At 29.0% G+C, this 14323-nt stretch overlaps 2 protein-coding genes and 1 long non-coding RNA gene across 9 annotated transcripts in view; 1 reads left to right on the plus strand and 2 right to left on the minus strand.

The window, feature by feature from the left end:
* LOC118068937 (proteasome activator complex subunit 4-like) lies at nucleotides 1-7082 on the minus strand. The gene is made up of 10 exons (XM_035086688.1): nucleotides 6341-7082; nucleotides 6119-6259; nucleotides 5535-5715; nucleotides 3586-5462; nucleotides 3238-3496; nucleotides 2774-3157; nucleotides 2125-2688; nucleotides 550-2064; nucleotides 297-476; nucleotides 1-217 (listed from the first exon to the last, which is right to left on the minus strand). Exons 1-10 carry the CDS (start codon nucleotides 6589-6591, stop codon nucleotides 83-85), a joined length of 5487 nt encoding a protein of 1828 aa, XP_034942579.1. The 5' UTR covers nucleotides 6592-7082; the 3' UTR covers nucleotides 1-82.
* LOC118068940 (uncharacterized) overlaps nucleotides 7070-14323 on the plus strand; it is a 10128-nt gene continuing 2874 nt past the window's right edge. Inside the window, exon 1 of the long non-coding RNA XR_004690557.1 lies at nucleotides 7070-7186. This is a non-coding gene — a long non-coding RNA (uncharacterized lncRNA). The remainder of the gene's footprint in view (nucleotides 7187-14323) is intronic.
* ERR (estrogen-related receptor) overlaps nucleotides 8665-14323 on the minus strand; it is a 20155-nt gene continuing 14496 nt past the window's right edge. For 4 of the 7 annotated variants that reach the window (XM_035086693.1, XM_035086696.1, XM_035086691.1 and 1 more), the window contains 6 exons: nucleotides 12858-12987; nucleotides 12466-12687; nucleotides 12103-12138; nucleotides 11746-11889; nucleotides 11450-11652; nucleotides 8665-10966 (listed from right to left, as the gene is read on the minus strand). In XM_035086693.1, coding sequence (XP_034942584.1) covers nucleotides 10628-10966; nucleotides 11450-11652; nucleotides 11746-11889; nucleotides 12103-12138; nucleotides 12466-12687; nucleotides 12858-12987 — 1074 coding nt within the window. In that variant the 3' untranslated portion in view covers nucleotides 8665-10627. The remainder of the gene's footprint in view (nucleotides 10967-11449; nucleotides 11653-11745; nucleotides 11890-12102; nucleotides 12139-12465; nucleotides 12688-12857; nucleotides 12988-14323) is intronic. The other 3 variants (XM_035086692.1, XM_035086695.1, XM_035086694.1) reach the window with 3 other exon arrangements.

Raw genomic sequence — 14323 nt, forward strand, 5'->3', positions numbered from 1 at the left:
TAAGTATTGTTATTATGAATATATTTTCATTTTTTTTATAATGTAAAATATTTTAAAAAGCCTACAACGATATGTATAAGCGTTATGCATAATAAGATGGTGGCACAGATAGATCTTGTAGAACCTCCAATTGTTCTTTTGTGAAACATTGAGCATGAGAGGTCCAACCATCATAATGCGTTCGCTTAAAATCTAACAAAGTCCTTCGTATCGTTGACTAAAAAAAAAATATCCATTTATTACGAACGTCTAAATTTGAATGAAAATATAAATCAATCTATTTTGCAATGACTTACTGGAATTGGTTGAGGATCATTAAGACATGAGCTTAGTCTCTCAAAAATAGAAGGTACATATTTTGGTACGTCATATGGATGAGCACGTACAAATGCACAGAGTCCAAGTATTCCTGCGTGTCTTAATCGTAAGTCTTCAGGATTAAACACCCTTACTTTTGATTTGAATTCAAATTCTTTCTGCAAATTAAAAATTATTTTATTGTATAATATAAACATTTAAATTGAACTGAAATAAATAAGATATTCTTACCAAGAGAATCTTTTGTTCAGGCAAGAAAGTACAATGAAGTAATCCACACAAGACTTGACCGGCATTTTCTCTAACTTCTAGACGCTCATCTTTTAACAGCCGTAGTACAATTTCTTGAACTTTACTAACCCATTCCGGATTACTTATAATTATTGCCATGTTATGAAAAACAAAGACTTCAATAAAGCTTAAGCAAGACGCTCTCGTAGACCATGAAGTAGCATTAGAAATATCCACAAGAGCATCTAAAATTTCTCCCATATTTTGAGGAAGTGTTATAGCTTCAGCCATAGCAGCTAGCGTTCGTTTACATGTTGTTCTTAATTCATCATCAGCTTCGCAGTTTTCTAACTGGCAAAGAATCGGAAGTAATTTTTCTGAACCAGGTATTGGAACTTTTGACAATACCAATGAACTAAGAAGTAACCATTTACAAACTGTTTTCAAAATAGCTATATCATTTGTTCGTACGAGGGTTTCTTGTTCATTACCGTTTTCGGTAAAATCATCTTTTAGTTTTATTAGACGTGGTAAAATACGATCCATCAGTTCTCGGGCACGCGGTGTAGGAGGATTTGATTGAAAATCGCCGGTAGAATAATCAGCCATAAATATGGTCATTAATAATAATCCTAGTGTATGTCGAACATTTTGAAATGGATTAGTCAATAACATTTGTTCTACACGTATTAATAATCGCTCCATTAATTCAGCAACACGCCAACTTTGTTGCATGAGAGCTGATTGTAAAATAAGCAATCTCTGGCATTCAATAAATGATGATGTTGCATTTTCGAATTTCGGCTCTTCTATTAAGCATTCAAGTATCCAATGTTGTCTATTAGGATCTCTTCGATTTAAAGCTAAAGCAAAACAGACCTTCCAATCATCCATTGTTTCCGTCGTAACATTTTCCAATCCTTCTTTTACTATTGGTATTATCAATTCCCACATCCTCACAACCATTTCAAAAGGCCAATGTTTTGATCCCTTTATTACTCCACCAATAATTTCTGCAGCACACCGTTGACTACTTTCTTGTTTTTGAACTACAAGCTTTTTCAAATGTGGAATAAATAAATCTAAAGGACGAATACCATGATTTCGAAATAGTCCTTTATAAAGAGTAAAACGAGTTATATTAAATTTATCTTTGCCTTTTCTTTCCTCAATAGTATTGTACTTAATAAGCTTTTCAATATTTTGTGAATCAGTAAAAAAGTTATCTAACAATATTTCTGTTTCAGTTAAATCAGTATGATGAGGTACATAGCAAGAATCTATTGATGGTGGGGCATAAATTTCTATTGTCTTCGGCCAGGTATAATAACCAAGGTAATGGTTGTGAACAAATCTATTTTCATTCCATTGATCTTCAGTAAGAGGACGAGTTTTCGAGTTATATTGTAACCACATGTTATCTGGTCTGACACCTGGTTTCAAGTTCTCATCAGTCCACATGATATCAGGAATGATTGACTTTGATGTTTCTTCTCTCGGTGACGTAATAGTGATCTAAAAGTATCAATATTGATTAAAAAAATACCATATATGTTATTTAAAAATAGTTTTTACCTTTGGATGTCTGCGTTTATGTTGTCTAAAAATAGCCGCAATTGTCCCGGTTGCGATTTTTCTTTCTTCCAGTGAATCATTAATCAATGCACTTAAATAATATTTAACGACTTCTATAGGGAAAACACGATCCAAATGGCAAAGATTTTTCATCAACTTCATGCCCATATAACGTTGTCGCCAATGACAATTGGATTGGATAATATTGACGATGTCAAGGAGAACGTTATCATAGTCTTCGAAATTTTGTTGTTCCAATTTCTTAAGTTGTACACGACTTTCTTTTATTTCAGCTTCAGAAGGTATAGAGGCAGAAGGTTTTGGAGAATTATGCCACAATTGAGTACCGATAGTTACACAATTTTCAGGTATTACAAATTTTAATGGAATAGTTGATAAGCTGCTATCAACAGTTTCCACTAATCTATTTTTCAATCGAATTATAGACATTTTTTCTGATGGTTTAGCAGCAACTACTGCAGGCCAAATGCTTCGAAGAAATGACCATTGTCTTATTAACATTAGCCCATTTGACCTGGGCCCCAATAAGAGATACAAAAGTCCCTATTAATGAATGGATATAATTAGTAATAATAATTTGATAATTTAAAGAAACAAAGAAAGTCTTATAATTACTTTTCACACTTACCTTGTGAGCTTCATGATTTTCTTCTGGATCAGTGTTTAATAAATCAAGAATAATATCTTTAAACACTGTTCGAGAGCGAGGGAAATACGGTAAAGCTTGGAAAATAACTTCCTGTGCAATTTCGCGTAAATTTGCATATCTGCTTGTTGCCATTTCAAACAGTTGGAACATTATTGCTTTATGATAATTTGTTAAATAATATATGCGTGAATAAATACGCAGTTCATGTTGAAGTTCTACACGTTCTGATATAAAGTTTGGTAAAATTTTCTTTTTTCTCACTAACTCATCCTTTAAATCTGCCTTTATTTGTTTCCAACTCAACCATTGTCTTTTATGTTTGTCCGCTGAACGACATCGTCCAAGTAATAAAATATTCCAAATCTACAAAAGAATATTTTAATTAGTCACGTCAATATATATACATATAGAATTATATGTAAAAAAAAATTAATATAACTAACATGAACTAAAATATTTAAACTTTTTGTGTCATCTTCTGAAGTTTTTAACATTGTTGCTTGTAGTTCGGTCATTATTTTGGCCATATATTTACGAACATTAGTACCATCTGGCATTTTTATTTCACCTTTAACCCCTACGTTAGGTATAAACATACGTGATAATGCTTCTTCAGTTAATTCTTCTGGAGGAATCGGTAAATAATCTTCACAGCCATCAAGAACTGCATAAATTATGTTTAAAGATGTTAAAAGATCTTGTCTAAAATAAGTAAAACATATTATAAGTTCTGACTTTAATAAATATGTAATAATATTCATTCTATCTAAATAAAATTTTTAAATAATTACCGAGTAATTCCTGAATTTTCATTTGTACAGTATTCTTGAATTTTCGCAATTTCTGGAGGAATATATCTTGTGAAAATACATTGCATCATTTTAATTTCTTCTTCCCCCGGAACATACCAGTGAAGTTGAATGCTGTGAGTATCTGCTCCTTGTCCCCAGTCCAAAATATAAGGATAATTTGGATCGTTAAAGTCTCTTCCATTATAAGTAGAATCATAAGTCACGCTTAGATTCGAGAAAGAATTTAGCACATCCGCGAGAATTTGCGAAGCCATTTGACTACCTTCTCGTGATTTTAAATGTAAAGTTTTATCTAAAATTTCTAATATAGTATCCATATAAGGTAATAAATTATTTCCTAATGTATTGACAATACTAGAAAGCAGTAACATTGGATAAAGAAGCCGATCATCAATACGCTCTTCCTTTGCAATTTCTCCGTCGTCCAATATGTCAAGAATAGATTGTGAAATTGTTGGAAATAAAGCTCTCAAAGTCTCGCTACCATTAACTCTTGCAAAACTCCGGCATATAGATCCTGCTAAAGGTCCCGAAACTCGTGTTTCTAGCGTACGCTCCGTTACAAATGTTCTTAACTTGTGTAAAGCTGATCGAAAAATTTCATTGCTCATACGTTCTAGTAATATTGTACATACAGATGTCAAAGAATATTCCACTAGAGATTCTAATCTCGATTTTGAACCATTATCTTGATTTTCATGTGACACATACTCTTGAGTACTGGAATCAATCAAAGAAAATACCCTTTCGAAAAATTGCAGAACGAAATCTTCAAACTGAGATGTTTCTTCACAGGTGAGACGTTCATTTTCATCAAGTAGTTCTGATCCGGAAGCTTTTGAACAATCTGTTATTGGTACTACCATGGCGTAGACAAAAATCAAGCGGAAAGTAACATAAGATTTTTTGAAATCATTTGCATCTATACCTGGCAGTGATGAGAATAATAAAGTAATTACTCTTGAAGGCCCTTCATTATATGTATAATTTTTGTTAATATTCCTTCGACCTTGGACCATTGGTCTAGCAACGGCAGTGACGGTCATCATAGCCGCAGTCAGCTTGTGCGGTTCAGTTACTGAGTCCAATGTAGAATATAGTCTTTCAAGTACACAGGGAATCACCATATTGGGTCTTATTGTTGCTAGAAGACGTAACACTGTGCATGTCATTGTAACACTTGTATGACTGAACATCGCAGTCATCGCCACTGGCATCATACATTTGACAAAAGCGTCAATATCAGCATCTGTTAATTTATGGCTGTCGGGAATTGGTTCTTTCCATGTGCGCTTTTTAAAACGTTCAGTGTGTAGTCTTCGAATAAATTCAATTGCTAATTTACTTAATAGATCTCTGAGTTTTTCAACCCATGGTCCAGAATTTGCTTGATAAAGATAAGTCTCAGTTGCCTTCAATAATTTTTCTAAATGAATTTGGGCACTTGATCCATTTCCTAAAACCGATACGATCCACTCTGCTATTGAATGAGCAGTCATTTTGAGTGTTCTGCAACAAAGCACCTGTTTATAAAGAACCGGCAAACTTAAACTCTTCATGAAGCGAGTAAACATTAATGGAACATATGGCTCCCAGTCGATATATCCAATATTATTTTTTGCAAGCTTTGCTATAATAGACATCATCGAGGTTTCCCATATTGGACTGTTATAATAAACTTCCCAAATTTTCATAATTTCTTCAAACCACAGCTTGTATCCGAAAACATGATTTTCAGGTAATAATTCGACTGGTAAAAAACTATCTAAAAGTTGAAAAGTTTTTTCCATTGTTGCGTTGCTAACGAGATAGAGTTGAGGTCTGAGTTCTTCTAATATTTCCCGTGTAGCTGATACCTGTAGAAGTGTAAAAAAAATATTAAATTTATACCTACTGTTATTTTATTAAATGTAAATATTATTACTTACTGGAAAATATGTTTTTGTTTGGTGAGCTACATTATATAACAATTTGATGGTAGATAAATTAACTCGTTGCATTCCTAAAATAGCTGCTGATACTTTTGATCTATCATAAATTTTGATCATCAAATCATAAAGAGGTCTCCATGGCAGTTCCAATTCACCTGGTGCGATCAATTCCTTTTTTCTGCAATTTTTTTTAGAAATTGAAGCGCTATTTTAAGTAAATAAATATACCCAGAATTCATTTAAGTAACATAAGATTGCAAACATTATTTATGATAGAATTAATAATCAATTTTATAAACTCATTCTTTATATATTTTTTATATAATTAGAAGAAGCTCTCATTTCATTTTTCAACATTTGAATGAATGTAAGTACCAGGGATAAGGTACTTGAAAAACCAACTTAGAATGAGCGCCATAGGTTGATAAATTATCTATGATTATGAAATTGCCACGTAGTAAATGTACATAGGCTACTACGAGCTTTTAACGAGATTGAGTTTAAAGTTTCCCTCATTTTTTTTGATTTGATATGCTACCAAACAACCATCTGGGTAAATTATTCAGGAAATAATTACATACTTCAGTAGAGCAATTAATGTATTAGCAAGGACAAGTATAGAACGACCTTCTGGATTTGACATAGTCATCAATTCATACATCAATTTAATAAATAAAATATGATCATCCTTGGTGAATCGAAAATGGTACACCTTCAAGTACCTGAAAAAGAAAATCAAAGAATGAATCTCAGAAATCATTATTTAAATAAACTGAAACATAATAGATAAAAGTAAAATTTACATTTGAAATTTATAAAGTGAAACATAAAAATCAGGCTCAAAACGACAAAGCATCAAAGCTCGACCCAATTGTCCTTTGATATCAGCCAAAAGAATTTTAGCCTCTTCGTCTAATTCGTCAACATAGGGAAGAAGATTGCTATATTTGCACTCAATTTGATATTGAAAATTTAAGCTGTCTGTTGACGATTCCATCACAATATCTTCTACTTCTTCACCCTGATTATTAGCCGCTTCGTTAACACCAAACATGATTGACTGTTAACCGTTAACAAAAGATTTCTTTTAAAAAAACTTCAGAGAGGTTAACACAATTCGAAGTCTTTGAATGAGTACGCAAGACTAAGACTCAATGCTGCATTGTAAGCGTGATTCAATAAGCCAGGATGTTCGATTATTTCCATTCATTTTCATCGAGTCACGTTTTTCACAATATCAGCCATTTTTAATGATTTTTTACTGCATAACACCACTCTACACTACACCAAATTAAAAGTATTATCACATCAGTTGTTGAAAGTCATGACTGTTTGATTCATTTCACGAAGTTCTGAATATTGTCAAGAAATATTTGGAGTTTTTCTGTTTGAAACCAGTTAATTGTAATATTGGTAGCAGACCGTTGATAAATTAACTATTTAAATACTGCTTTATCATATGTAAGCAAACGACACATGATATTGCGTCATTTTTCAGCGAATTATAATTGATGACGTCATATTAAAACAGCGGTTAGACGCAATAACACGTTCTCACGTTGCTCCAATAATGTTGCAATGAAAAAAGAAAAAATAAAACGATAGTGATGCATAATTATGTTTCCTGATTGATCATTAAAGCTGATAAGGTAAGTTGTCATAAAGTTATGAGTTTAGACATCAATGTTTACGCAAAAAAAAAACAATTAAGATAGTGGCTGTATATTTTGATACAAATAGTGTAAACAAAGTGATCCAATGCATGAAATTAATGCCCATGTTATGTTATTGACTAAATTACTTCTTAATATTCCCAAAATATTTTGAATATTGAATTGACCTGATGAAAGGTATCCTATAAATCCAAAATACAATTAATCTGGTCTCATTACAATGCGTACATAATATTAATATACTTGGAATTCAATAGATTGGCTTGATGATTAGTTGAATACAATTATCGTTTGTTTATAATATAAGATTAGGATAATTGAATTCTATAAGAATAAACTAATGAATGAGTTAATAATAAAGCTGAGACTAACAATTCATTATAATAAATAACGTCATGAATATAAATTCGAGAATATTTTTCTTTTATTAATGAACGACTTTCAAAATAATTTTTCGCACAATTAATTCATTCCTTCTGTACTGAGATATCGGAATAAAACACATAAATTCAAGTATTTTATAATTAGTGTCATTTTCGTGTTCTTTTTGCTACTTTTTTCGTGCCTATTTTATCGTAGGTATTTATAATTTGGGTATATAAAAATTATTTATATAGTTTTTTATTTCCCTAATTGATATATGACTACATACGTATATATAATCACATTTGTTTATTATTTCAAGTTTTAATTTAATTACTTCTTAGACTGTTTTTTAATATTGTTTTGTTAACGATTCATAAAACACTTTTTAATTGGAAGTTTTAAGAATTAGTCTCTAAAATTTTATTTAAGACGTAGTGTAAATTTGTATTTTTATACTTTTTTTCTTTTTAGCATTTATCAATTTTATTCTTAAACTGCAGTGAAAGAAAAAATTTGATATTGTATAAATCGATGTTATGTCCAAACAATGAAAAAGTTAATTTATGTGACAGTTCAATTTAGTTAATAATATTTAATATTTTACGTTTCGATTGATCCGAAACGACGTTCTTAAACAAAATAAACGATATTTAACATCTAGCCAAAAATATTTAACTTTTAAAAATGATTGTCGTATGAAATAACAGTATGCTATAAATTTCTATATGAAATAAAAATAAAAACACAGACAATTAAGTGAAAGATAGAATTTAATTTTATTTTCCATTTTTAGATATAAAAATGTCGTTTCTTTTCCATTCGATTTCAATAATTTAAAATATTTCTATTTATTTAGACATTCATGCTTAGTGAGTTTTAATATTTATTAACTAAATTAATAATTAAATATTACTATTTATTAAAAATAGTACAGTAAAAACAAACTCATTACACGATAGTTATTTTTCAAGAAAAAAAAACAACGAACGTCGTAAATGGATCATGAAATCGAACACGAAGTGGCAACTGTACCAATGTTAATACAATTGTTCGTAATGCTTTTTTCTTTAATTAAAGTAAATACAATGTTTTTTTCAAATGTAAGAGATTTTAGTTACATATTTTTGAATGTACATATTTATTTTTTTCTATACAATTTTATGCATAATTTTTGTTTGTTGATTTATTTGTTCGAAACCCTGAGACTACAGTTCTACGACCACGACGAATATGCTTTCACAAAAATAGTACTAATATGGAAACAGTGTCTTCAAACCAGTGAAAATAATTACAGAACAATTGTATCTATGTAAATAATATTTTATTTTGTGGGTTTATTTTACGTTATTGTTGAACACGTTAAAATGAGTAAATTACAACTGTTAAACGACTTACAGTTTTATACATAGTTATATATTTATATATATATTTATAAATATTTTTTTTGAAGCGTACTTCAAAACGAGACTGACTCCACGATGGACGAACTACTTGCATAATTATCATTGCTACGGAACATTATGCTTTTATGTATCGCAAATATCACAGTTCAAAAGAGAAGCGTCCTGGCTTCGGAAATAAATTTAAAAGAATTAAAAGATTTCATTAAAAGGAAATTTGTTAAAATATCGACTTATCAATATAATATCCTTCTTTTAAATAATCTAAAGAACAAGTAGATAAATGTACGTAATTTGAAGCTTGATTATTAAATATTTCATAGTTGTAAAAGAAACCCAAAAAATAAGATAAAGAAATGCTGATAACAAGTTAATTGTGGTATTATGTGAAATTCGCCGTGGCTTAACAGCCATATTATTTTATTATTATTAAAATTTAATGATTTCTACACACTACGTATTGTGAATTAGACCGTAACGATTTTGCATTTAAAATCTGAAATTAAAAAATATATTGATCTTTCTTTGATAATCATAAAAACATAAAACAACAAAATAACATGATAAGCTTGAAAAAATAGAACAATTATTTTATAATATAAGAAAAATTGTTTTCTATTGAAGAACAAATAAAATAAAATGAAGCTAAAATAAACTAAAAATAATCGACTGGGTATGATACGTGCTACGAATGCAAACAAAATAATTGCATTATTTCATTTCAATGATCAATAATTGGCAATAGCTAATTCCAAATTCTTTCTAGAGATAGAAATAAAGTACTACACACGGTCTCTTAATTCATTTAACAGTAATAACTAGATAATAAAGATCCCTGAATTAACATACATACACTCCACATGGCACGTAAAACGGCGCCGAGTGATAATAACCAGCAATTTTTTTTTTATTTTTTGCATCACTATATAAATCAATAAAGTGACTTTCGAAGCGTATTTCCGAGGACTTTTTAAGCTAGCAACCTATGGGTAACCATTTACAGAACGTTCCTGCCATTCTTTCTTCAACCAACTCGTATTGATATAATCTCTGGTATCACTGAATCCTTTGTACATTTCTACAAAACCATACACGATGCTCTGATTTTTTTCATGACTTGAAAGATCATTGATACTGCACAAATTATTTTACAATTATTTATCGTTATCACCACTCAATACTGTTTCACCACATTGTATCATTAATGTACCTGTAAAAGGGGTACTTGACAAAATGTTTATGTTTATTATCGGTTAAACTTTCTATTAGAATGAAATTGTTTTCATTATATTTATATATTGTACATTAGAGATGCTATAGTTGCATCATTTAATTGAATAATATGATCAGTAATTAATGGGATAACGATTAAAATTAATGAATTAAACACAAATTTTGATTATCTTATAATCAATATGGTCTTCATAATGCAATGAAATAAATCGGAGCACTAGTATCTAATTACATACACATCTCTCACTAACATGTCATAATGACTGTACATTGCATTAGCAATCAATTATTCTCACATTTTTTAAACGCATTAAACGTTATTTTATTCTGGCGTAATTATTATTTCTCTTCATATCAATATGGTAGCATCGATCGTCCTTTATATCTCCATTTTAAGGTCGATCGAGCTTTCGTTGTCTCATCGATAAGCTGCAGCTTCCAACATTTCAACAAACAGCTTATTCATTGTTACTTTTCCAGTTCTATAAACACTTGACCAAAATTTCCTCACGATATTGTCAGCTTGTCTTAGACTTGGGAATATTAAAAACATATTTTGCGTTGCTCGCATTGCTTGACGTTGTCTCACTGTCGTTACCCAATCAGACAATGCATTCAAAATTGTTTCTCGAAAACGGTACAATGCTTGAGGTTCGTCGAGTTTCACATCACTATTAGTCAATATTAAAGCTTTCATGATAAAAAATTCTTCTCTTGACAAGTCTAATTTTTGAATTCGCTCCACTATTTGAATACACTGAAAAAATAAATACATTCATCATTAAATATTTTCAATCGTAGTTTATCTTTAGAACATTAAATAATATATGATAGTATATAAAATTAAAAATTATTTTATCGAAAAAGTTACTTTATTGAATCATCAGGGTCTTATTTTTATTCTGAATTTTATGAATAAAATGTAAACAAGTTTATTAATAACTTTACTTCTCATAATATTAAGGTTGATTTACTAAGTTATTAATAAAATATCAATTTCTCAACAATTCATAACGAACAAATTTATTTCTGATAGTTTATTTTCATCAGAAATAATAATACAAAATCCATTAAGAATGTCAATACAATAAAAATCAAAGATAAATAACTTTTGAAATTGACAAATATTCTTTCTATGCTAATAAATGAAAAAATTGTTCAATTATCATATCAATTAATATACATCATTCTTGGTAATTTTATTAAACAATTAAGTTTATTCGAAAGATAAAAAACTCACGTGAGTATAAAGCTCAATGTAATGGCATTCCCGAGCGAGTCTCTCATCAAGCGTAAAATCTTCTGCAAACCTTAATCTCCCAGTATTTGGCATACTTCTCCACGCTAGACTAAATGTCAATATTTCCGCCCATGTACTTTGCAAAAGCCGCATTTGATCATTTAATGCCAAGCTACTGAATCCTGGTATTTGTTTAGCCCATCCTATTTGATAAATGATAATGATGATTAATAAAAGAAAAATAAAAATCAATTATTTTAAATTGAATTAAATAATAATTGATGAATAATAACTACCAATTATTCCAACCAGTTCACGATCATAAAGATCAGATAATTGACAAAGTACTCGTTGATCAGTATCAGCTGTATGAGATGATGCATTGAATACCTGTAGAGTGTCGGGTTCACACGCGATGAGGGCTTCAATCATTTTGTTATCTACAATCGAAGAAACTAGTTGTTAAAAAAAAATTAATACTTATCAACTTATTTCACTGATTTTAACATAAAACATGTTAATTAGCAATACATATGGTTTCATTATAGATATGACTTCATTATCAATAAAAAAAAATGAATGATTAATAACATAAAGATAAGTGGCTATTAAGAATACTTTCAAGTAGTCTTATGAGAAACACATCAACTTACTTGAGGTTTCCTCTGTTCCTGGCATTCCCATATTTGCTTTAAAAATTAAATAGTAATCATTCACCCTTGTTAAACACATAATACCATTTTTTAGAAAGCATATTTATTAACAATCAAAAAAATATCTGAAATACTTTATCAAATTACCAATTAAGAATTTGAAACTAATGATTTACTTTTCAAACAGAGACTTATAAATGTTTAGTATAGAGTAAATAACTCGTTATAGGTAGTTTGAAAATTTTCATCGTTATTATATACATTGAAAGTTTCAAATATAAAGTAGAAATAAATAGAGAAATTCTATTAATTAATCAACACAAAGTACAGAAGCCACAAGATAAAAGTAATAATAATATTTACCTATCATGGAAACTGTTTTTACTGGTAAATATGGATCTGTGGGTCGTCTATATTTTTGTCTACCACCTCTTACACGATCTAATCTAACACCTTCCTTCAACATTCCTTGGGTTAGACACTTTTGAAACCTACATGCCTGGCAAGCTTTTCTTCTTCTCTTATTTATTTCACATTTTCCATTGGCAGGGCAGGTGTATTCGATATTTCCTGTAAAATTGCTCGCTATTTTATCATAATATTCACGCTCCTTTTTCAGACAGCACCGAAATGAATATATTTAGTAGCAACAAATAGTGATATTATATAGTTACAGAAAGCTTATTAAATAAATTGGTGCTGTCTGATAGAGCAATTTGATTTTTATTAAATAACTCCCTAAGAAATTTATTTACCTTGTATTGTTCTTTTGAAAAATGCTTTACAAGCTTCACAGGAAGCTACTCCATAATGAAAACCACTTGCTACGTCTCCACATACTAAACATGATCTCCTTGATGCCATGTCTTCTTCTTTTATTCCATTCTGAAATTTTTAAATTCTAATTAATAGATAAGAATTGCCACACTATTTAGATATTAATATATTTTTATTTATTCAAGTGTCATATATGTTAAAATTCATCAACATCCACTTAATTAGTAAAAAAATTATATGTCTAAAATAAACGAAGGTATCTTATTTAATCTAATCTTAATTTAAAGTTATAATAATAATAGTATTTCATTAGGTTCATCACTTAATCTGAAACAAACATCGTTAAACATAGAGGGAATTTAATTACATTTAAACACTAGAATTCTGAAAACGATTCACGATTACGTAAATATTTTCTTTTATAGTTAAAAGGTATGTACTAGTACGTTAAGATGTGATTAGCATTTTTATTTCATTGTTACTAATAATATTTGTTGATGATGATAATATCTAATCCTTGAACTTGTTGAATTATTCTGTGCATGAACATTTCCAATTAATCTTCCAACATGAAGAATTAAATTATTTTGATTTTTTGTTTATATTAAAATAAATTTATTTAGTAATCAATTTAATTTATTTTTTATCTTAGTAAATTAATGTTGATTTAATAAAATTTAAATATAAATATTTTGTGAGCACGGATTTTATAATTGTAATTTACAAGTTTAAATGTAAAATTATAAAAGTTTTAATACAAAAATAATTGGCTAAAGTTATCCTATTATTACCATGTTGTAATAAAAACGTTTTCACTTTGAGTACACGCGATTTCTTGACTAGATTAATTTGTGCTTTTGAAAATTGGAGTGTATTATTATCGAGATTCGAGTGTATTATTTTTGAATAACTGTAATACTAGTAGCGTGAAAACTAAAGTCTTAAGTCAAATAAAAGTTAGAATTAACGTTTGTAAGTTGTTTTTCATTCTAGCTTTGAAAGAATAATAATGGAGTTCTACACAATAGCATCATTTGAGTTTACAGCTATTTCAATAATTAATGTTAACTTGTAGCAAAGTTAAATATTTTTAAAACATTTTTATTTAGTTAAAATTAAAATTTTTAATTTATAATATATTCATGTAGAAGTTAAAGAACGATAATTATATTTTTGTCTAAAATTAAGCTGAGCTTAACTGGATACAAATTGAAGTAGAAAGTTTGATTTTTTTTTTGTATTATAACAGTTAAAAAAATCAATATAACAATAAAGTATCTACATAATATAAATTAGCTAATTGATAGAAAAAATTGCGAATTCATCATGAAACCTTTCTGATGAAGTTTTTTCTTATTTATCAATAACTTTGGTGGTCATTAATCTTTATATAAATAGTTTTTTTTTAGCTCACAGAAATAATTTTTTGCCAAATTTAATTCAC

Source organism: Chelonus insularis, unplaced genomic scaffold, assembly GCF_013357705.1.
Source record: "Chelonus insularis isolate UGA/USDA-ARS -01 unplaced genomic scaffold, ASM1335770v1 contig_403_pilon, whole genome shotgun sequence".
NCBI classification, from domain to species: Eukaryota; Metazoa; Arthropoda; class Insecta; order Hymenoptera; family Braconidae; genus Chelonus; species Chelonus insularis.

Coding starts and splice junctions, on each gene's coding strand:
- LOC118068937 (XM_035086688.1), bottom strand. CDS start 6,591: ATGTTTGGTGTTAACGAAGCGGCTAATAATCAGGGTGAAGAAGTAGAA. Junction 5,463..5,534: donor AAACAAAAACATATTTTCCA/GTAAGTAATAAT, acceptor ACACTTCTACAG/GTATCAGCTACACGGGAAAT. Junction 2,065..2,124: donor ATAAACGCAGACATCCAAAG/GTAAAAACTATT, acceptor TGATACTTTTAG/ATCACTATTACGTCACCGAG.